Below are 21,842 nucleotides of genomic sequence, written 5' to 3'. Positions count from 1 at the left end.
TTTCTCTGCTCCTTTGGGAAATTCAAGTTGCTTTTTTTTTTTGTTTTGTTTTTTGTTTTGTTTTGGTTTTTTTTAAATTATTTCTAGCCATCTTTCATTTCTGCAGTCAGGACTCCAGTTAGTTCTACTTTGATTCAACAGGAATAGCAGCTTGAAATGTATCTCCTTGGAAATTTTTTTAATCTCGTTTTGGCTCTAGCATTGCCCATTGGCCCAAATAGCATGTTAATATATGGGGCCTTTCCAGGTTCCCTCTGTTTGGAATAGAAACTTATGCTGAAGTCAGACATTTTATTTGATGCAATCCTGTATTTACACAGAAAATTGTTGAAGATTTGCCTTCTTGAACCCAATGGAAATAAACAACTTGCATCTTCAGGCTCTCACTGGTCTGTTCCCAAGGAGCCCTTTCTCCCTGCTATATTGTCTGGTTCTCACAGGATTTCCTTGTTTTCAGCAGAATTGTACATATATTCACCTTTCCAAAACAACAGAGCCCTAAGAGTTGTCCCTATCTTAGAAAAACTCCTTTATAACATTGATTTTTAACCTTGTTCATGCTTTCTCATAAGAATCAATAATATGCAGCTGGTTTTAGTCTTTGCTGCAGAAAGAAGTATTTTCCCAGAAACCTTCAGAAATATCTTTCAGGCTAAGAGCACCATGGTCCTCCTCATCCGCAAGACAGTTAAATCAGTGCAAGTGCATTATCCTTGGGAAGTCCTGGTTTAATTAGGTCAAGATTGCGTCTGCTTTGACTTTATTGTCAACTTTTTTCATTTACATCATGTTAAGGAATGATAGAGTTATGAGTTTAGCCTGATCAGTGAGGACCATACACGTATAACCTAATGTCCTCACTGCTATTCTTTTGTTAAATGATTCCTAGATTTCCAGTATTTGTTTTTATTCTTAAAAATGGTACCATCTAGATAAACTCTACACCATTATAAATTGATGTTGTGAGAGTAAATTTTCTTATAAATTAAAATTTCTAATCATACAAAGGTTACATACAAAAAGAAATAGAACACAAAAATGAACATAAGATTTTTACTGTTTCCCTCACTGTATTAAAGATGTATGTGAGATGTCATATAGATATGAGACTAGAAAAATCAAACGGGCTTAGGCTTTCCCTTCTTATGGACACATCTGTTACCTCCTGATTTAGTTTCGGCTTTGCTTTCTTGTACCTGCAACTTCTGATGCAACACACCCTTTCATAGAACCAGCATGGGCTCTGTTGTTAATAAATTGGCTTGTACATATAACTGCTGTGGATGTACAGTAGGAACAAAAGACTTTTTTTCTTTTTTTAATTCTCTAATCTCTTTCAGTCATTTTGGGTTGATAGGAAACAATAATCAATTTGCAAGTAGCATTTCCTTCTGTAACTGATGTTCCCACCAGTTAGTTCAGGTCTTTCTCATTCTCTTTTAAAAAACTTCCTCAAATGCTTCTACAAGCCAGAGTCAGCTAATGCTTTCCAACTGCTCTCTGTCTTGAGTGATATTCAGACAAACATAGACAAAACTGCCTATAATTTTCTAGTTTGGTAGCTTTGCATCACTAGAGCTGCAGGTATCAGTATGTAATGACAAATTTGGTCCATTCATATATGCATTATATATGTATAAGTACTTTTAGTAAGAAAAGTATGTATTGGGAGAAGAGAAAACCTGCTGTCTTCTCTGCTTGAGATATTTTGCTGACTTCCTGTGGGACTTGCTCACTGAAACTTATAATTACTTCATTAAATAATCTTTATGTAACTTACAATATGCCTTTGCCTACTGATGTTTTTTTGGTTTTTTTTTTTGTAAGACCAGTCCTGTACAGAAGATAAACAATGAAAAAATGAACTTGCCACTTTAGTATCAGCTTCCCACACTCACCTGCCTCTTCAAGCATAAAATAAAGAGTGGAGAATTAGGAATTTATAGCCCTGTATTGGAAACAGCTAATATGAAAGCAGAAGGACTAAATTCTGACATTTTAGGGACTCTGGAAGGTTTCTGAAATGGTTAGCAGCTGGTATTTAACAATGGGAGAGTGATTATAGTTTCTGGCTAGATTTTGAAAAATGACTAATGATTTTAGGCATTAGTGTTGTGAAGTTCCAACTCGCATGCATTGTAAAAGCTCCTGATTTTCAGGAAGGAAGGAGTACAAAAGCACCCAAAATGAAGATTCTTCAAATCACAAATTGTCTCTGAAGACAATTTGCTAAAATGATCTCAGAGAGGGAGCATTTATATAACTGGGATGTTTTAATAAAGCAGAAACAGGAGGAAGTTCAAAACTGGAAAGCCTGAGACTGTGCGGATTTCTTTCTATTTTTCAGCTCAGGGCTTACAAAGTAAATGTTGGAAACTATGACACAATGGCTTAAAAATTTCCACAACTTCTCACATTCTTTTTCATGTTCCTTGAATTTGAAAGGTCCACAAAACTTGAAGGATATTTTTAATAACATTTAAAGTTATCAGTAAACTTTAAGAGCAAAGAATTCTGCATCAAAAGATATTCCTTTAATCCATATTTAATGTAATTATGAATAATTTGACATTTAGAATTTGATTGGATTGTTGTGTGCCAGAGCTTAAAGACTGGAAAACAGACAAGCACTTCCCATCATTCACAGCTACTGCATAAAACAAACAAATTTATGTTCAAATCATTTCTGGCAGCAGCATTTGGAATATGAATAGAAATGTTCTTTTGTCTCAGAAAAAATTAAGGGGCCACTCCTGCAAAGATTACTTTTGCACTGGCTCAGAATGTCTTACTACAGGATTACATTGCTAGATCATGGTGTTAGACAGGTTTATTAAATTGCTTTTGAGATATTTGAAAATACTTAGCAGGAAAACAATTCAAAATGATTGGATACAAATTCATTTTCGAAGGTAACATTCATGGGAGTCTGGTGATAACAATGTTTGACTTTATCTTAGTCTAATATTTTGAGTGTTTTGTCTACTAATATGAATATATTTTGAAGTTAATAAATTGATAGCTGAAATCACTTGTGTTCTTATGTGTCAATAATGATGCATAACTTCACAGTGCCCTATATTTCAGAAATTATATCTACATTCAGTAACCTACCTTCATATTTATCTTTTTTTGTTTTTGAAGAATAAGGATAAATATGCAGTTTTGGCTTTTACAGATGCCTTATTCTTTGTTGAAGATACATGAATATGTAATGCCATTGTACCTTACTACTTAATTGAAGATGATTGATAAGCAGCAGATGCGCTAAGCTGTAAAATATCTCCCTTTCAGCCATCATCTCTTTAAGGTCACTCTTTGATTCTAGTTACTTTATATGTTTAACAACATTTGCATCCTTTCTGTGGTATGTTCTTATCATTTTCCTCTTTTTGAAATTACTTAAGTACTTGTGATTCTGCTTTTAGAAACAGTTTCTGATTTGGTTAGAAACAGCAAGAAACAGCTAAACCCCTCCCTACTTGATAGCTGATGATGATCAGGGCGACCTAAGAAGCTGTTGCAAACTACCCCTTTGTTGGCAGCCCCCTTGCATTGCTCTGCAAGAACTGGTAAAGGGCAAAGATTGCACTTCTCTGCTCTTTGTTACATTTTCTACCTTCCATTTGAATGTTTTGCATCCGCCTCCCCTGAGGAGAAACTGTTTTCAGTTTCCACCTGCTCTGAGAAACTTTCATTTGAAACAGCTTTTTTTTAAACAGCGTTTTCAAAATCTGTAAAGCACTTGCTATAGGGATAGGTGCCAAGATCACTTGTCTTTGCACAAAAGAGTTCAAGCTCTTAAGGTGCCTCGCTCCTACAACTATCTAGGCTCTTCATAGAGAAGGTGAGCCCAGAGTCTGTAGAAATACCTGGAAATGAAGGTGTTTCTGAAAAAATACCTTTCATATCTGAGGCAGCTCAGCTGCCTCTGATGGGGAACCTCTACAGCTGAGAAGGATGGAAATGAGGAAAGCCTGTAGGACTGCAAGTCAATGAGAAATGTCACCAGGAGAAATTTCCTTTCATGAACAATAGGACCTAAGTGAGGAGAAAAGGGAAGGAGGAGTCTGGCTAAAAGCCAAGCAGAAGTAAAGCACTAGTGTTGGAAGGCACCTAAGGCAAGGATGTGTAAAGTTGGGGGAGACAGAGGGGCTCAGCTCCTGCAAAGTGTACTGGGGAAAGGAGGGGGGGCACGTGTCAGGTGGTAGATAAATGTGAATAGAAGAAAAGAATGTCAGAAGAATAGAAATTGTGCAAAAATGGAATTAAATTATTGCAGTAACATGGCCTAATCATGTTTTGCAGCTGAAAATATGTATTTTTGTAACATCACTTTTCTGTGGGGAGCAATTGTTGGGTTTTGCCATTGGGGACCTCGTGTGCTTGCCAAAGGCAGGACAAACAATGCCTACATCACTTCTACACACGCAAAACACTTGGGTACCACAAAATGTTAATACTGAGGTTTTGTGTGATTGTAAAAAAACTTTTTTTTAAATGGCTTTCTGAGATAAGTGGTATACTCTTAAAACCTGGCTGTGGAGCTGTGGCATTTAGATGTCGACAGCCAGCCCGAGAGTGTGACTCAGCAGTACCTGCAACTTGCATCACGTTTCCCTGGACCTTGCCTATATGCAAGCTTTCTGTGCTTGCTTGATACCTGGGGAAAACACTACAAAGGAGTTTTTGGCCCTTTCCCCGGGGAATTCAGTTATAAAGAAGTACTTAGCAAGCTTCTTATTTTGTTGTTTAAGTTTCTAATTTCTGCTGATTAATTTTCTTATTCTGTTGTTTATGTAGGACCTAGAAAACTTCCCCCTCCCCACCCTGGAAACTCAAGGCTGTCATGGTCTAAATTTTATTTGTAAAACTAAGTATACAGGGATGGATATCAGATCCAATTGAACAGAACCTGATGCTGGTTAGCTCTTTCCTAACAGATATCCAAGCAGCCAAAACTGATTTTAATCTGTCCTTCCACCTGTTCCCCTACCCCATGCTGCTAAAATACCACTGACAGTATTGGGAAACTGGGGAAGTGATTTTAGGTCTTGTGGGACTCTGCAACATTGACATAGCAACACAGGAGCTCTAGGTGTGGTGTGTTTGGTCATTGTGGTCACTAGAGAAAGCAGGTGAGGTTCCTGTCCTTTCCTATCTGCTGCTTTTGCATTGCAGAAATGGGAACGAGCATCCATGTGTGATGATAGTTGTTTTTTCTCAGTAGCAGGGCTGACATAAATGGATGTCAAAGTAAAGCCTTGGTGAGTTGAACCTGGCAAGCTCTGGCAGTGTTTTGCACTATCAGGGAGGCGTGAATCTTCCACAGGAAGACACAGGTTCCATTCTCTAAATATTACTCAAAAATCCACAATAGGGTATTGGTGAAGAAAATGGGTCTGGTTTTCTCCAAGGCACTCATATGCCAGCCATGTGATTCAAACATATTTTGAAATAGCAAGAAAGAGGAGAAATACATGAAAGTTCTTTAGAATCAATGTCTGACCATTTTGCTATGTTCGAGATTTCTTTTAGTAAATTTCTATATACAAATCCAATAAGAAAGCCTACCTTTTTTCAGTTCTGAAGTTCAAGTCAAAATTCACTCTTTTTTTTTTATATCTTTTTCAATCTGTCACTGGGAATTCAAAACAGAGTTTAAAAAAAACATCAAACAAGCAACCTACTCTTAGAGGGAACTGAAAAGCAGAGTACAGTGTAGCAAGTTCAGACATTAAAAAGCAAGAGAGAATATAATATGCTCTGTGCAACACAGCTGTGGCTAAATGCTGATTTGCACATTAGGTCTAGATTAGCATCATTTAGATGTGACCTGCATATTGAATAACTATCACAAGTATAGTACTATTGATAAAAAATGAAACTCATGGTACACTTCAGATCTAATATACCACCCTTTTGTGTTTTTAGATTCTACAGAAGTGTAAAGGAAGAGCTATTACTTTTGAATTTTTATAAAATGCATGTAATTTTCTTTCCTATAAAAGATCAGTTTGATACTCAGTATGTTTATAAAACAGAATATGATATTACTATAAAAGTCGGTGGTCTTTTAGCCACTCAAAGACAAGAAATATTCAGAGAAATGACCATATCAATGTTGATTACTCTATTTCTATTTTGAAACCAGTCAAAATTGATTTAAGGTGTTGTCACCAATTTATCATAGATTATGTAGCTACAGTGCCTGCATGACTTGACTTTGAACATCTTAAACTTCAAAAAGACCTTAGTACAGATAAAGCCATCTGATTCACTTGCGAATAAAATGTAATTTGCATTTGACTTGAAGGACGTGTTGTACAGGAAGGCCCCCTAAGAAGTTTTGTGTTAGTTAAGTGGTGAGCTTTAGGATAATTATTTTCTGCAGCATTTCCCCAAATTTGACAACATTCTTTCTTTGGAAAAATTAAAAAGATGAGTGTCCTTGCTGAAACCACACAGGAAACAGGGGCACACCTGGTGTGTTGGTGGTTATATCCTGTGATAAACATGCAGCACGCTGGCAGTATGCATTGCTTTCTAGGAAACACCTGCCAGCGAGGCCCACCAGCGGGCCAGTGCACTGCCTGCCCCAGAGGGGCGTTGCCTCTCTGAATTTTGGCATATCTCACTGATATAAAAAGCCTGTGCTGCATGTGCTTAAGGTGTCTACCATGGCAGAGGTTTGGGGCATGCCGGGGGAGTTTTATGGTGAGAAGAAGGTCTCGTCTGAGAAACGTGAAGGGCTGCTGGTAGGCATAGAGTTGGCTCTGCTCAGGCTGTGCTCTCAACCTTCACAGGCAGTCTCTTACGTGCTTTCTGCAGCAATGCCCAGGGACAGAGGACCGGTTTTCAGACCTTGCAAAGGTAAAACAGAAAACTGTGCCTCTCTGAATGTGCGGTGGGGGAAAGTTCACTAAAGTCACATGGAAGCGATAGGACAAGAGGAAACGGCTTCAAGTTGCACCAGGGGAGGTTTAGATTGGATATTAGGAAAGATTTCTTTACCAAAAGGGTTGTTAAGCATTGGAACAAGCTGTCCAGGGAAGTGGTGGAGTCACCATCCCTGGAGGTATTTAAAAGACTTGCAGATGTGGTGCTTAGGGACATGGTCTTGTGGTGGACGTGGCAGTGTTAGGTTAATGGTTGGACTCAATGATCTTAAATGCCTTTTCTAACCTAAAAGATTCTATGAAGACACCAAAGAGAGCTGCTTTCTTCTTTATCTGCCAGACTAGAAGGAATTTTCTGTCCAGTGGTACCTAACAAATCTCATAAAAACAAAACCAAAAATAAACAAACAAAAAAACCCCCAAAAAACAAACCACAAAAAACAGATCTGCATTTAAATATCCATCTAACATTGGGTAGACACATGAAAATGCTGCGCATGCATCACAAGAGATCTACCCATGTGCATAGTGTCTCTATGCACAAGTGTATTAGTGGTAAACTTGTATTTGCTTTTTATATGTTATTAATATGGGAAGGTAAACCTACCACTCCTATCTAGTAGATGGCATCAGGCTTGCTGAAGTGTTCTCTGGTTTTGTTTTTTTCTTGGTTTGTTGTTTGGGGGTTTTTTTTGGTTTTTTGTTCATTGCTGTCTAGTGATAGAAGGCCAGCTTTTTCTCTAGTGACTTTTAGCTTAATGTCCAAAGGTGATATTGAACTTCTGTTAAGACTTTGCAGAGTGTAGTGAAGTAAATCATATGTGCCTTATAACTGAATGATAAAGTGAGGTGCAAAACCTAACGTTCTTGCCAAAGGTAATAAATAGGCACAATAAGAGAGTCAGGATTTTGGAGTTTTGGATTTCCAGACACCTCCGCACAAACCGGTAGATCCAGGTAGAGAATCACGCTTTAAGTGGTATACACAGAAACTCAGATTTTCTGAGTGGAAGTGTGTACCTTAGTCATCTGGTTACTGTGTCATATATTGTTAAGGTGGATCTGCTAAGGGTGTGCTTTCTAAATCAGACACCTGGTAACAGAGAAGGAACTTTTCATTCCTGGAATAGTATAGACTTCTTGTATACTAGACTAGGAGCTTGGAATAAAACAGTGGGCTATTGATTTAATTACTTACAAGTTAATATGTATATTAGCTTGTACATATGAGAACAGCATCTCATAGTTACTCAAATATTGCCATTAAAGATAGCAAAATATACGTTCTTGAATAGTTATTTTTTTAGTATTGTCATAATTAATTCTGTTTCAAGCATACCTTATTACAGATTTATCATGTTAACAATACTACTGAAAGTTCAATTAGAGAACACATGAAAGCTGTAGGAAGGTTACTACCCATGTGCAAGACCTGTCTCATTTTCTCTACAATGCTATCAAAAATGGATATGGCTAACTGTATCACACATATACTGCCATGTTTTCTGCAGTGCAAAATAATCTTTAAAGATGTGTTAAAGAGAATACATAGTTTGGAGAACATACTAGCAAACGCTTTCATTTTTAATCATATTGCTTTTTAAAAATTTTGTATTGCAGACCATCACCAAAGATCATCCATTGTTCCCCTTGCTTTTTTCACTTGTGTTTTCATTAGGTTACCACTAATGTCTGAAAATGTTTCTCATATCCTTTCCCACTGCTGCTGCACAGTTTTACTTGCAACAGGCAAAAGAAGCCGACACATTCACCCTTAGCTTTAACTTCACTCCATCTCATCCAACAATGGAGATTACAGCACCTTTAGCGATTCACTTTATAATGCATGAATGGGACAGGAATCAGTCTGTATTTGGCAGATTTGTTAGCCCTACTATGCTAGCACGAATTTTTAGTAAAACCCAATTTTACTCTGTGGCTATGCAGTTTTAAACAAAGTGAACCTGCATGCACCTGAGTAGCTGTGGTCTAATGAATCACTGTGCAGGACTGGAGCCCTTGTTAACAGAAACAGCAGATATAACTCCTGATGCATCCAGGAAACAGCTTTATTGAGCAATGAAGTGCCAAGCAAATATAATTCCTCTGCAGCGTATAAATACATTATAAGAATTGTTTTACCTTTAAATAGATCTTAAAGGTCTAGCTACACAAATGGAATTAATGGTAGAGGAACTGCCCCAGTTCCAGGAATTATTCTATTCCTCTCTTCTAATTAGTTGCAATCAACTAACCACACTCTTATGCAAAAACTTCTACAGAGGTCAAGAAAGAAAGTTATCAGAATTATTCAGAGATTATTCCTGGCATCTGTAAACTTTTAGTGTAAAATTCATGTAGAATTCTGTACTAGTAAATGTTCTCAATCATGCAAGTTTTATGAAAAAGCTTTTTAATTAAACAATGGCTTTACAATATATATTTTCTTAAGAAAACCCCAACCCCCTCTAAGTCATATTTCATGAAACATTTCCTGCCACAGTTGTGTGCTAATGGCTGATTCTGCAGATCTGTATTCTCTGGAGGGGCAGAAGGGCTGGCTGGGATTTGTGTTGTGTGTGTGTGTTCCTCGCGTCTGAGACATAAATCAACCCACTAAAATAGGAAATTAGAGTAATTGACAAAGTATGTGCAAAGAAAGAAAATATCAGATTATTTCCTGGCCATACACTGAAATATGCTTGTATAGTACCTCTTATGAAATAATTGCTTACCAAGAAATGAGATCCATTCATGCCCAGTTTTTCTACAACCACAGCAGATTCAGGCATTCCAAACTGAGGTGAGAAAAAATAGAATTATTATAATAATATGAAACTTGACATTTGTAAACAAACTAATGAATATTTCCATGCTCAAATGCTTGGGGTTGTGGAAATCTTTATACTATTTGGCATGGATAATTAGAAAAAGAATATTGGACAGAATAGCAATAATGCTTAGAAATAGGTGGTGACTTCCACATAAGAGATAAGACACGATATTACCTCTTTCTTAGGAAGAAAGGTTACAGGGGGTAAGGGCTGATAAAATTGTGAACAGAGTGGACAAGATGAAATTATGGAGCATCAAAGGTAACATAAATGGAACAAAGAGCCCAATAGAAATAAACTATAGAAGTTTAATTGCTATGGGATAAGAGGAGGCCAGCATTAAAACACGTTAAAAGAGTTTGTGTCACAAGCTACCATCAGTAGTCATGCCTTCACCTCAGGAAATGGTTATAATACTGTCTGCTGGAAAATGAAGGCTATATAAGAGAAAGCTCTGTTGTTACGTGCCTGTTTATCAACCCTGTGTATGCACTGGCCTCTGCTTGGCTTCAGCGCGAGACAATTGGGCTAAGCGTGTCTTGCAGTTCCCATGGTAGACGGGCATTGCTGGAAAGAATTCAGGTTCAGAAAAAGGATTTCTTTTCTGTAACATAGTTGTGATGTTGGTGTTTTTTTAAGAAAGTTGGTGTTGATTATAAACTAAAATGAAACAGGAATGACCAGAAGTAGTACCTCTTTATGACAGAAACTAAATAGTAATTTGGAAAAAAAATGGACACTTTGGAGTTCCTTTATTAAAAAGCAGTAAGGAATGGAACAGGGCTAAAGATGTCCTAAAAGTTTCACTGATGTTTTAGCCTGGCTTTTTGAAGAAATTGCGCTGTTATGCATGGAAAGTGGAGAAGAAACCTAGAAATCACATGGTTTAGTTTTAGGTAGTCCTGGGAGGAGCAGGGAGTTGGATTTGATGATTCTTATGGGTCCCTTCCAATTTGAGGTATTCTAAGATTCTATGAAATCTTTAAGAATGTATCACTCATTACAAGAGTTTTAGTATTTGTAATGCTTAGCTGTAAATTTCAGTAGCAGTAATGACTAACTCAGACACTAACAGAGGAATATTAGTGAAAATAAATTTTTCTCAGAGAAATATGTGGATTTTCTTATGTAATCCTTCATTTCTAGAATACTTGAAACTGATCGCACTTAGAAACTTTGAAAGTGTATCTTATCTACTTTTTTGATATGAAAATTCCATACTTAGGCCAAACAAACTGTCTGAATATATGTCCATAAACCAGTATTTCTGTTTGAGTTTATAAATTGTTCTTTTATACTATGACTGGGAGAGTGCTGCTTGTTTGCAGTACAGAGTAGATCACAATTCAAAGGAGAGGGTTCTGTAGGTGTTGGACCAATGGTTGGTTGTGGGATGTGTTAATTTGCCATCAGTTGCACTGATGTTGCTGGAGAGGCAAAGAATCAAGGTAATGAACAGTTTCTGCTCTTGGCTTTTGCCTATCTATTTCTAGTGATTGGCTCTGTCTCCGGTTATTGGCTCTGATGAGCTGCTGTTGTGCTTTGCCTTATGCTATTAATCAAGCGTGTAACTTTTGTGTAAGGGAAAATTTGATCTTTTTACATCATTAGCTTGTCAGACAAGCAGATGTCTCACTACCGGTGTTTAGTGACGACCGCTGAACTTTTCATTTTCTTACAAATGCATTAACTCCATAGCGTTAAGATCTGTACTGAGGAGAGGGACTAGGCTGCATGGCAAATGGAGACCAAGTAGATAAACTCTGAATGCACCTGGAATATCTTAGTGTTGATGCAATTATAGTGTAGATGCAAGATAACAGGGGAGTAAGTACATGTGCATGACTAGCAGGCTTCCATTATTATCTTCACTTATTTATGAAGAAAAAAGCAAAATCAATGGGGTTAATTATTTTTTACTAGTGAGGCTATTGATTTTATACAAAATGCCTTTTGTAAGGCTGGAAACACTTTGCAGAATTGCTAGTTAATAACTTCTGTGCTTATGATACACAAAAATCTGTTTTGGAAACATCATTAAGTCTGCAAAAGAAAAGGAAATGCCAAAATTACACTGTATGTATGTACATATGTCTTGTACATATATATTATGGCACCAACCTCAGTATATCTCTTCTAGAAGACCCAGCCTCAGTCACAGCACATAAAAGCTGATGTGAATTTCCGGAACTGCTGTTCAATATATCACGTTTTGTTCAGTGCTCACTGCTTCACTGCTTGTCTGCTATCTTGTACACCTGTACCGCGCAGTATTCAAACCTCTGTGAACCCTGAATGATTTCGCCCCCCCTCCTGCCCCCCGCCCTGAGCTGTTCTACAGCACTCATTTTATTGTCTGAGTGCTTCAGAAACATTAATTAACTGCATTTTCTAAGACCACCCTGTGAGATGAAAACTATTAGTAAGGGGGGAGTTGAGGTGCATGGGAAATAAAACTCATAGAGTATCCAGTGGTTTTGGATGCCTAACTAGAGCTATGTAGGATCTGTGAGATATACGTGTATATTTGCATACTCAATATTTTGGCATTTTTACCTTCTGAGGAGAGCTGCCATGGTGGGTACAACTCTCGCCTCTCACCACTCCTGCAAATCAGAGCCTGGAATTTCAAGTCAAGCCCTCAGGAAATGTCATGTTTTTTTCTCGGTGACTTACATGGCTTCAGGTAAAAATGCTGAGTGGCAGTGACAGAATCTGATATTTCAAGACAGAATTGAATCGACATTACCATGAATTAATTCTGTCTCTTTCAGCAAGCCCTGGCCTTGCGTACCTTACGATTTCTGTAATGGCCCAGAGTAGCGTACAAAACACACAGGCTTCTCCGTGTTGAAAGAGGCAGTTTTTTGTGAATGGAAAAGGTAGCACACAAAGGAGCGATTACAGACTATCGTAATGTGTATGTCAAAGGGGGCAAATTCAGGTTATAGAGGTAATCCCACTTCTGGCACTTTTAAAATTGAGTGCTTGTTTCTGCAACCTTAACAGCATTATTTTAGCGTTCATGTTTGTGTACACCCAGTCTCTGGCAGGGGGGATTTAGCACAGGCACGTTGGCTGACTGTAGAAATGATGGCAGTACCTGGTGCTCAGGCTCTGGTAGCAGGAGCTGAACAGCTCTGTACATGGTGGCCGCAGGCAAATGGCCACTACTCTCCAGTGCTAGTCTGATACGCAGAATGGCCAAGCACTTAATGCTGGTTGTACTGTAGTAATTAGATCACTTAGCTGCTTTAATCAGTGATGTGAGTGTAAGCATAGGCATTAACAGCTTTTTATAAAGTTGGAAGAGTCTCTCTTAACAAGTATGAAGCCAGTAGTTATGGCATGCCTGCTGAAAATTCCCTGGAAGTCTCTGAGTTGCTGAACAATTGTTACTAATTTTTTGTCTTGTATTCTGCTGTAGAATTACAGGGTACTTTAAAATCATTATATCTTCTATTAATTAGTCTGATTTCCTTTAAGCTGAAAGGCTTTGAGCTAATTAATCCTCTGAGTAGCTGTTCACAGTAATAAGTTTGCAGTTTAGCTCATACATTATCATTATGGTATGCATTAATTCCATGGAACCAGGTTAGCTTTCTCAATGTAGGGACAATGGTCCACCTGTGATACATCTGCATTGTAAAACTGTTGTGGTTTTTTTTTTAATTGTACATGCATGAGCATATGTATTTATGCACACGGCAAAATGGAAAAATAATTTAAAAAATGAACATTTTAAACTTCGGCCTGCTTTTTATGTGGCTACAGATGGAACTCTTGTAGAAACACTTCATAACACTGTACTATTTCTCTTGAAGATGACTGTATGCTCCTTCAATTGAAAAGGATGAGAAACCTTAATGACAATAAATTCTCACTGTTGGTGTAAAGCAGGAACTGGAAAAGATTGGTGCTTCTACAGTTAGAAGTAAGATGAACACAAGACAGAAAAGTTGTATATATAAAATCATATGAGAAACTTGCATTAAAAAACCCCAAAAGGAATGTAAAATGAGACTATATATCAAAATGCAGTGAATGGACTTCATGTAAGTAAGTTACAGGCAGAAGTCTAAAACCTGAGTCATAGTATTCAGTAAGTTACAAGGAAAAATCTCATATCAAAAAAAAAAGGATGTATCAGGGATGATATATTTTATATATCTTGAGGAGATTATTCAAGTAATGAAAGGATGACTGAAGACAAGCTTGGAATATTTTGTGCAATTCAGGTTATTTTACATATACTAGAAAGGACATTGCAGAACTAGGAAAGGTACAAGCAGACAAAGGAATGAGTAATTAAAAAACCTCAAGTACCTTAAACTTAAGCAACGTCTAGCAACTACTGTGGGTATATATGCATTGAGAAGAAAAGATGAACAGTAGATTCTTATTGACAAGCTGTAAATTTTAAAGCAATATTCAAATATAAAATCTAGACCCACTTTCAGTGAAATGGTTATTTCTTCCCAGCAGGAAATAAATTGGAGCATGAAATACCTTTTCTATTATAAGAAATATCCCTGTGAGCAAACATTTTTATATGATTTGCCATGTAGGAGATCTTAGCTAGCAGCTTCTTCCACAAATTAAACTTCTATAAAAAAGGAGAGCACCAAGAAACTCACATAATATTAATAAGTTCTTGGGGGCAACAAGTGCTGACTAATCTATTTTCAGTACTTCTGAATATCTGTGCTAGATTTAGGATAAGATACCTGTTTTTCAAAGATAAATCCAGTAAGAGTTTCTGCTAGCTGAATATAGGCTGGACTGTCTCATGTGTTACATATACATACAGTACCTGTCTTAGGAGATCTGCAACTTGAAAAACTGTCCAGTTCTCAAATTCATCTTGAGATGGTAGTTTTGTGGCCATGTTGCTATCCAGTGAGAAACACTTGATCTGTGTGAGTAACACTGCACTGTTGCTTCACTGGTTTTTACTGAGCTACTGTAGAAATCCTAGGAGGAAGTCCTTTTTGCAACTTTTTTCCTGTTTGCTCACTTGAAGTGAACGCCTATAAAGGGTGATTTAGGAAGTATCAATATTATTCTGAGTGACTCTTTCCAGTATAAGGAAACTGTAAGTTATTATATCAACATATGCAAATATCTGTCGTTGCTGAAAATCAGTGTATAAAATATTTGAGTCATCAGCATCTTAGAGGTTTAAATATGGAAACTATTTTTCATATCTATTACAAAAACAGTTAGTGATAGGTGTCTCTTACCTACTTTGAACTCCTTGATCCAGCTGCTTGGATCTGCCTTCAGATTGCATGTGACTTGCTTGTGGGTTTTGACATATTGTGCTGTGGTGTTTAGACAGAAAAATTAGAACTCAGTTGCAGAACTTTTAGTTCCATATTGTCACATCATATAATCTCATTCTTTATGTCAAGTCCGGGCATCATACTTTTGGGCTTGAATAAATCACGCAATTACTCTAAGATGATGTACGATCTAAAGTTTTGGGGTTGGTTTTTTTGTTTTGTTGGTTTGGGTTTTTTTTCCCTGTCATTGTTATTACTGCTAAAGAACAAAATATCAATAAATTCATTCCAGTGATACGTTATCTTTGTAAAAGGTAGGGCTAACATAAAATGCTTGTACTGAGTCAGACCATAAGCTCATCCAGCCCAGCATCTTCTTTTCTGACTATGGTCAGAAGTGAGCTACCTAGGAAACTGTACAGAAACAAGGCAAGGATGTGAGACTTCCATAGTATTCTCCCAGTCTCCAAACATTTTGAACTTGGGGACTTGCTGGTCTGGATATGGTTTCTACATGTGCTGCATGCATATATATCACATATGTTATCACTGTATGTACGTATTTGGAACCATGACTGTTATCCTTTAATGAGGGATGTGCATAAGGGACTGGGCAGGCACAGCCAGGAATTGCTTCTGGGCTGCAGGAGGAGGAAGACAGATGTATTTAGTGGAGGCTGAGATGGCGTCGAGAGGGAGCAGAGCCGAGGAGGCTCAGGATGGGCACTTCTGCCCCTTCCCGCCCCTGTCCCTGTCCAGCTGAGCTGCATCCTTGCCCCACTTGCAGCCCTTCTCTGCCTCTTCACCTCTAACACAGAATACACTTCGACTTTGAGAGGAGCAGCATACGCAGTTCTTAAACTGGAGAAGGGGGTGGGGTGCGTATTCTAAAATGGAGCAAGGGGGAAAAGTTTGAGAGCCATTGCTTTGTAGAGTGGGCAATAAAATTGCAAAGATGCAGCTGCAGCTGCTGAAACAAACCCGGATTATTTTGCTCAGCAGTTCTGAGTCACTGCAACAGGAGAAATATGAAAGCTTCCATAAAAGGCTGGAGACCAAGGAATGTTATATTCTGCTTTCCAGTTACTCTTCCTGTTTTATTTCCCAGTGCAAAGTGGATTTGGGGCACATGTTCAAAGATTAAAATGGATTTCAGCTAAGTTGATATGTCTCATCTGCTATCCTTCAAATTTTCCTGCATGTATTTTTGCTGTTAGAGTGACTGACAGGTCAGTTGTTGTCAGTGAATACTCTTAACTCTTTGCTATCTTGTGACTTTGCAGTTCATTGAATCTGGCAAAACTCAACTCCTGGAATTTCAGAAGTGCAGAATTAAGATAGAAGGCGTTGCAACTTAACCTTTGCCGCCTTGGAATATTCTCCAAAGTGCCTGGCTGGCACACTATAAGAAAAACTATGTTGAATTTCATGGTGTTTCATAGTGTTCAATGTTTCATAGTGTTGGCTGTGAGTTGTTCCAAGGGGGGCAACATCTCCCTCGATGACGGGAGGGAGCGATACTCTCTTTCTCTGTGTACAGGACCAGAACAGACAGGTGCATGCATTCCTTAAGAAACTTTGCTTGCCTAGGTTGAGTTCAGGAGTGATTGTGTCACTAGTAGGGTCTTCATGTACGGTGGAGGTGGGAAGCAGCTGGGTGGGGAAGTATGTGTGAGTTACAGGTTTAATGGTTGCTTAGGGGAAAAAACAAAATAACAGATGGCATCAGGTATGAAATATGAATAAAGTGAAGTGCAGCAATGTTGTTATTTCTGCAGTACAGGCTGAGTTTGGTTACTGAGTAGGTGTAAGCAGTTCTAGTTCAGAACATCTCAAAGGCAGATTAAAAATAGTGTTTTAAGGATTTTGCAGTTCAGTGCATGCTGCCAGCAGTACCTGCTCCTCTTCCTATGATTGCCCATTAGGCCACTGACATTTTAAGAAATACTGGTGTGCAAGGAGCTGCTCCTTGCTGCCTGCTGCCCTCCACTGTTACGTTCCTACACTGCCTGGTAGTCAGCAGTGTGAGCTGAAGCTCTGCCCTGCCAGCTCACCCACCTTGCTGTGCACAGGCCTCCCTCTTTGCCCACCTGGCTTCTCTCTGATTGCTCTCCCTCAACACTAACTTCTGGCTAATTCTCCTATCATTGCCTGTGTTGACATTGCCTTAATTTGTATCCTGGGTTCTCAGGAGAGTACTCTCAAGAGGCCAATGTTTATGCAGTTCACCTTTCTCCACTGAGACAGAGACCTATTTGGGAAGGTCATTTTGAGTTTTATGTTCCCAAAGGGGCTGGAGCAGAGGTGCTTGAGCCACAAAGACTATAGCTTGCAAGAAATATTTTGCCATTGTGTTTTAGTCAGATTAAAAATGACGACAACAACAGCAACAAAAAATTAAAAAACAGGGATGTGGGGAGGCTCATCTGGGATCCTGCAGCTAGTCTCTTGATGCTGGTGTTGATGTCGGCTTGATCAATGCCATAGTTTTCTTTCCTCAAGTGTGTGCAACAAAAATGGAGAATATTACAATGCATTTCCACTTGCTTTCCATTACCTTCAAGGAGATTATTTCAAGAATTGTTGGCTAGAAGGACCCCAGATTTCGTTACCAATTCTACTTAGGTCCCTCATACTTCTAGTTACTTTATGTAGTATATCACCTTTCATGGAAATCCGAGTAAATATGTGCACTTGAACACACGCTGGCTGTGCGGGCTGCAGTGGGGGGGATTCCTGACCAGAATATTGAGTCTTCCAGAATCCACCAGATAATGACAGGCCACAGTCACTGTTGTGTTCCAAACAGCCAGGTGCCTACACATAACTTTCAAGCAGATGCTAGAGACCTGAATGAGAATCAACACTATCCCTGAGCAGGCCATGCTTACTTGCTACTGAATATTCCCTGGAGTGTTTTGATCTGGTATGGACACTGGTAGACTTAAAAATGTGTTTGGGTACATCTGCAGAGTGTAATCTTGTAGCTAACTGGAGACATTAAAACTTCATCCTTACTGTTTACAATTTCGCTCCTCAAAAAAAGGCAGAAATCTGATCCTGTATGTTAAAAAAATCTAATTTTTCTGGACCCCTTAGCAAAAATGACATCTAGTACTTGAGAACTACCAAATTTCAGAGGAATCTTAGTTACTGTGTGTGTTTTATACACCAGCTAATTTGACCTCTAAACAGAAAATCATTCTCATACATAACTTGTACATACAGCAAAGTTAATACGTTACAGCATATATTTGAATGAATTTTTTTCCTACAGTCTGGAATGTGCAAGCCACAGAAGAGGCATGTTTTTACAGGCTACAGCTCCTTGGAGTTTCATAAAGTAAGTTCTCAATTTGTGATTTCATAGAAATCGTTAATGAGCAGTATAAAAACTGATTCCTAGATCATACTACTGGCATTTCTTACTAAATACAGCTATATATATTCATGAACATAAGCACTAAATGTGTTAAATTATTTCAAAACTTTCAAAGTCAAGTTCTGCTTTGCAAAAACCCATAGCAGCTGCATGCAATGTATTTTACTGGACATAACACTGGAACACTGCTCTTGGGAAAATATACTTGAGCAAAATAGCTCAAAGAAGTATTACTGTATATAAAATATAAGCCATTGTCACTGATTTTTTTTTGACCATTTTATACAAAAATAATAAAAGGAACATGACTTACCATATACTCATTTTTCTTCTCCCAGGCACACATCTTGGAATTGATTCCAAAGAAGTTAAAGGAGCAGTTTCTCATGTCTGCTCTTCCCCCTTAAACTGTCCCATATGTATTTTGTTGTTGTTAGTGTGATTGACAGGCTTAGCATTCATGGTGGGTGGGAGAAAACATTCTTAAAGTAAAAAGCTGGAATAGTGTCATAGTCTGAATAAGCTCACAGAGAACATTGGAAAATGAAGGCTTACTTACAGCTATCTGTCTAGAAGTTTGATAAAATTTTGCTAATTGGCTTTGTCTTTTTTTTATTTAACAGGAAATAAAAATAACAGAAGCAACAGAAATCATGGGGTCTGGAAGTCACCTTGGGAGATTGAGGCAGGGCTTCAGCAGAGAGGCAGGATCAAATACAACTAGAGCAAATTGTCTCAGTCCTGGAAATCAGTTTGGTAACCCCTTTTTCTAACTGTGAGTTCTCTCAGCACTCTCTTCAGTTTGGCTCCATCTTAATTGAAAAATAGGGTGGCCCAACTGGTCCCAGTATACTCTTCTTTATCCTGTGGTAACCGCTTCTGCCTCAGCTATATCCCAATGTACTTCAGAAGTGTGCTTGTTATTCAACTTCCATGTTATTAACAAATTATTAAATACAATTAAGGCCAGAACAAATTCCTATGGGACTCTACTTGAAATACCCACTGAGTCTGAAAGTGATTCGCAGATATCTTCTCAATGTGAGTCAGATGAGCACTTAGAATATACGGTACTTTCATCACGTTTCTCTAGTTTGCATGTGATGATTTTTATACGGGACCACATCAAAAACCTTAATGATAATATGTTCTTTGGGCCCTTTATCTACCAAGTAGCTATCACATTGAGGAAGGAAATGAGACTGATTTGACACAGTTTGTTCCTGACAAGTCAGTTTTTACTGCAGTATTAAAGAAACAATTTGTAGGCATATTAGGCCTAGTGTTTGCCTTAGTATATTTGTGAGAATTGAAGTTGGACTGACTGTTCTGTAGTTCCCTGTCCTCCTTTCCCCCTCATCTTAAAGGATGGCTGTTTGTCCTTCTTTAGGTACTGTCATTTTACTGACCTACATTATGTGCTGAATTCATAGCACTCAAAGTTGAAGGATAATGCTTTGGCTAGTTCTTTACATAATCTGTATTGAGAATATTATTATGCCATTCTTATTTAAATTTCTAATCCACCTTAATATCGGTAATAAGTATTCTGATCCTGCTGTGGCTGCTATCAAAGTTAAGCATCTGGTCACAATCTTTTCTGTGAAGACTAATTAAATGCTTCAGTTTTCTGTCATATTTGTTATTTATTCTCTTTTTCCCCACTAAGGTGTGGATCTGCAGTTACCTCTGTTTTTCTCTTACTAATATTTCAGGAGCCACAGTGACTTGAATGGGCTCCGGATGAACCTGTGAGTGAAGGAAGTGTCACAGGCTTTTCCAATGGTGCCACAGGTAAGTACTAAGGGAAGGAATTTCTTACAAAATTACTCTCTGCAGAAACATTTTTGTACTTAGGATGGTTTAGCTTAATTGCATTCTGGCATGTGCCTTTATCATTAAATTGTTTTTTGTTTTTCAACATTTGTTTTTTTGGAAGTTCTTGTTGAAATTCTAAACCGTGCACCAAGAAGGTATTTGAAATCACTTCTTTTTATACAGCAATGCTGTATTGCTTAAAACTGGTGTTTGTTCTTACAGTAATGAAACTGTAATGTCAAATTCGTAACAACTTTTGTGATGGTGTGACCTATCTCAGAGCTTGATTGTAACTCGGAACATGGCGGACTCAACATTTTCCTGGTTTTGCAGAAGTGGGATTTAGGAACTACAACTGGTTCCATATGACAACATATACTCCAACAGTGGCAACGTAGTATTGGTTTTTGAGTTGTAATTGCATTTTAAAATTTTTTTTACTACTGTGCCAGCCAATTATATGAGGCATGGAAATAGAGTTCAAGAGTCTTGGGTTCTGTTTGTCACTGATATAGCTTATTTTTTATGATTTAGGTAAGTCAGTTAGGGAGTCTTTCAGAGGCCAAAGGGAACTCTGCTTGCCTAAATACTTCATGGATCTTTGCAGATCTCCTTATTTTCTGTCCTGGTGTTTTCTTCCATCCTTGTTTCTGTGAGAGGATTTAGTACTATAGCAGGGAGAATTATAGGGGGCCTTACTATAGCAATGATTTTCCAAGTGTTATGAAAGCTTTCATGTTATAAAATGAGCATGTGGGTTTTGCAGATGTCTGTTGTTCTGGTTTGTTTGGTTGTTCCCCCCCACCAGTAAATGGTATCTTTTCAGTTTTACTAACTGTGTGTTGTATTAATTTTGTGTACTGTTTGTTTTAAGTTGCATACAGAGCAATAATCTGTAGAACTTCTTTGAGCAGCTATCTCACAAAGTCAACATAAAATTTATTGGAGGATTCTGGCATCTAGACTATGTTACTGAAAAATAATTAACTGTTCATGGTAACAAACAAAAACCATCTATTTGCATTACTTAATTGAAATGTCTGTGTAGCCCCAAACAGTAACTCTAAAATGCATTTCCTTCTTGTGATTGCAAAAGACCCAGACCCAAAGAAGCCTCAAATGGAAGAGAACAAAACCACAAAAAAACCCCTTTGCTAGGAATGGTTAGCACCATTGCTATACCAAGGAGAGACTATGGTTTTATGCTGATTTGAAACCTGCCACCTTTAAATCACTTCCTCTAAATCCAGTTTGATGCATAAATATGCCCTTTTTCTTTATTTGACTTGTTCTTCAACCCATTCCTGGGGCATGTCATTTCAGCTGAATTTTAATTATTGCCAAATTCTAGTGGTTTGTTTTATTTTTGGGGGTTTTTTTTTGCTTGTTTTGTGTCACAGAGGCTGGATACGCAGCATTAAAACCATTGTCTTAAAGACAGTTGTTCTTTGTTTTATCACTCAGCCTTCTAAAATCTTTTTATATGGCTTTTGATTGTTAATTTGACCTTCTCTTTGAATCTAGCAACCGATTCAGCTATTATTCTAGAGACATTTTCCCACATCTAACTATGCATTAAAAATGTACTTATTCTCATATGTATTTGTTTGCAACCTGTATTTTG

The 21,842-nt window shown here is 37.9% G+C and overlaps 1 protein-coding gene across 1 annotated transcript in view; it reads right to left on the bottom strand.

Moving 5' to 3' along the window:
• The window catches only part of BLNK (B cell linker), a 103,236-nt gene extending 88,591 nt beyond the window's left edge, over window positions 1-14,645 (bottom strand). The window contains exons 1-2 of the mRNA XM_075717695.1: window positions 14,547-14,645; window positions 9,635-9,697 (exon numbers count right to left, since the gene is read on the bottom strand). Of these exons, the coding sequence (XP_075573810.1) occupies window positions 9,635-9,697; window positions 14,547-14,621 (138 nt within the window). The 5' untranslated portion in view covers window positions 14,622-14,645. The remainder of the gene's footprint in view (window positions 1-9,634; window positions 9,698-14,546) is intronic.
• Window positions 14,646-21,842: the final 7,197 nt, after the last annotated feature.

The sequence above is a fragment of the Pelecanus crispus genome, chromosome 10 (genome assembly GCF_030463565.1).
Source record: "Pelecanus crispus isolate bPelCri1 chromosome 10, bPelCri1.pri, whole genome shotgun sequence".
Taxonomy (NCBI): domain Eukaryota; kingdom Metazoa; phylum Chordata; class Aves; order Pelecaniformes; family Pelecanidae; genus Pelecanus; species Pelecanus crispus.
The sequence above is the reverse complement of the archived record's forward strand: the minus strand, read 5'-3'. Positions and strand labels throughout refer to the sequence as shown.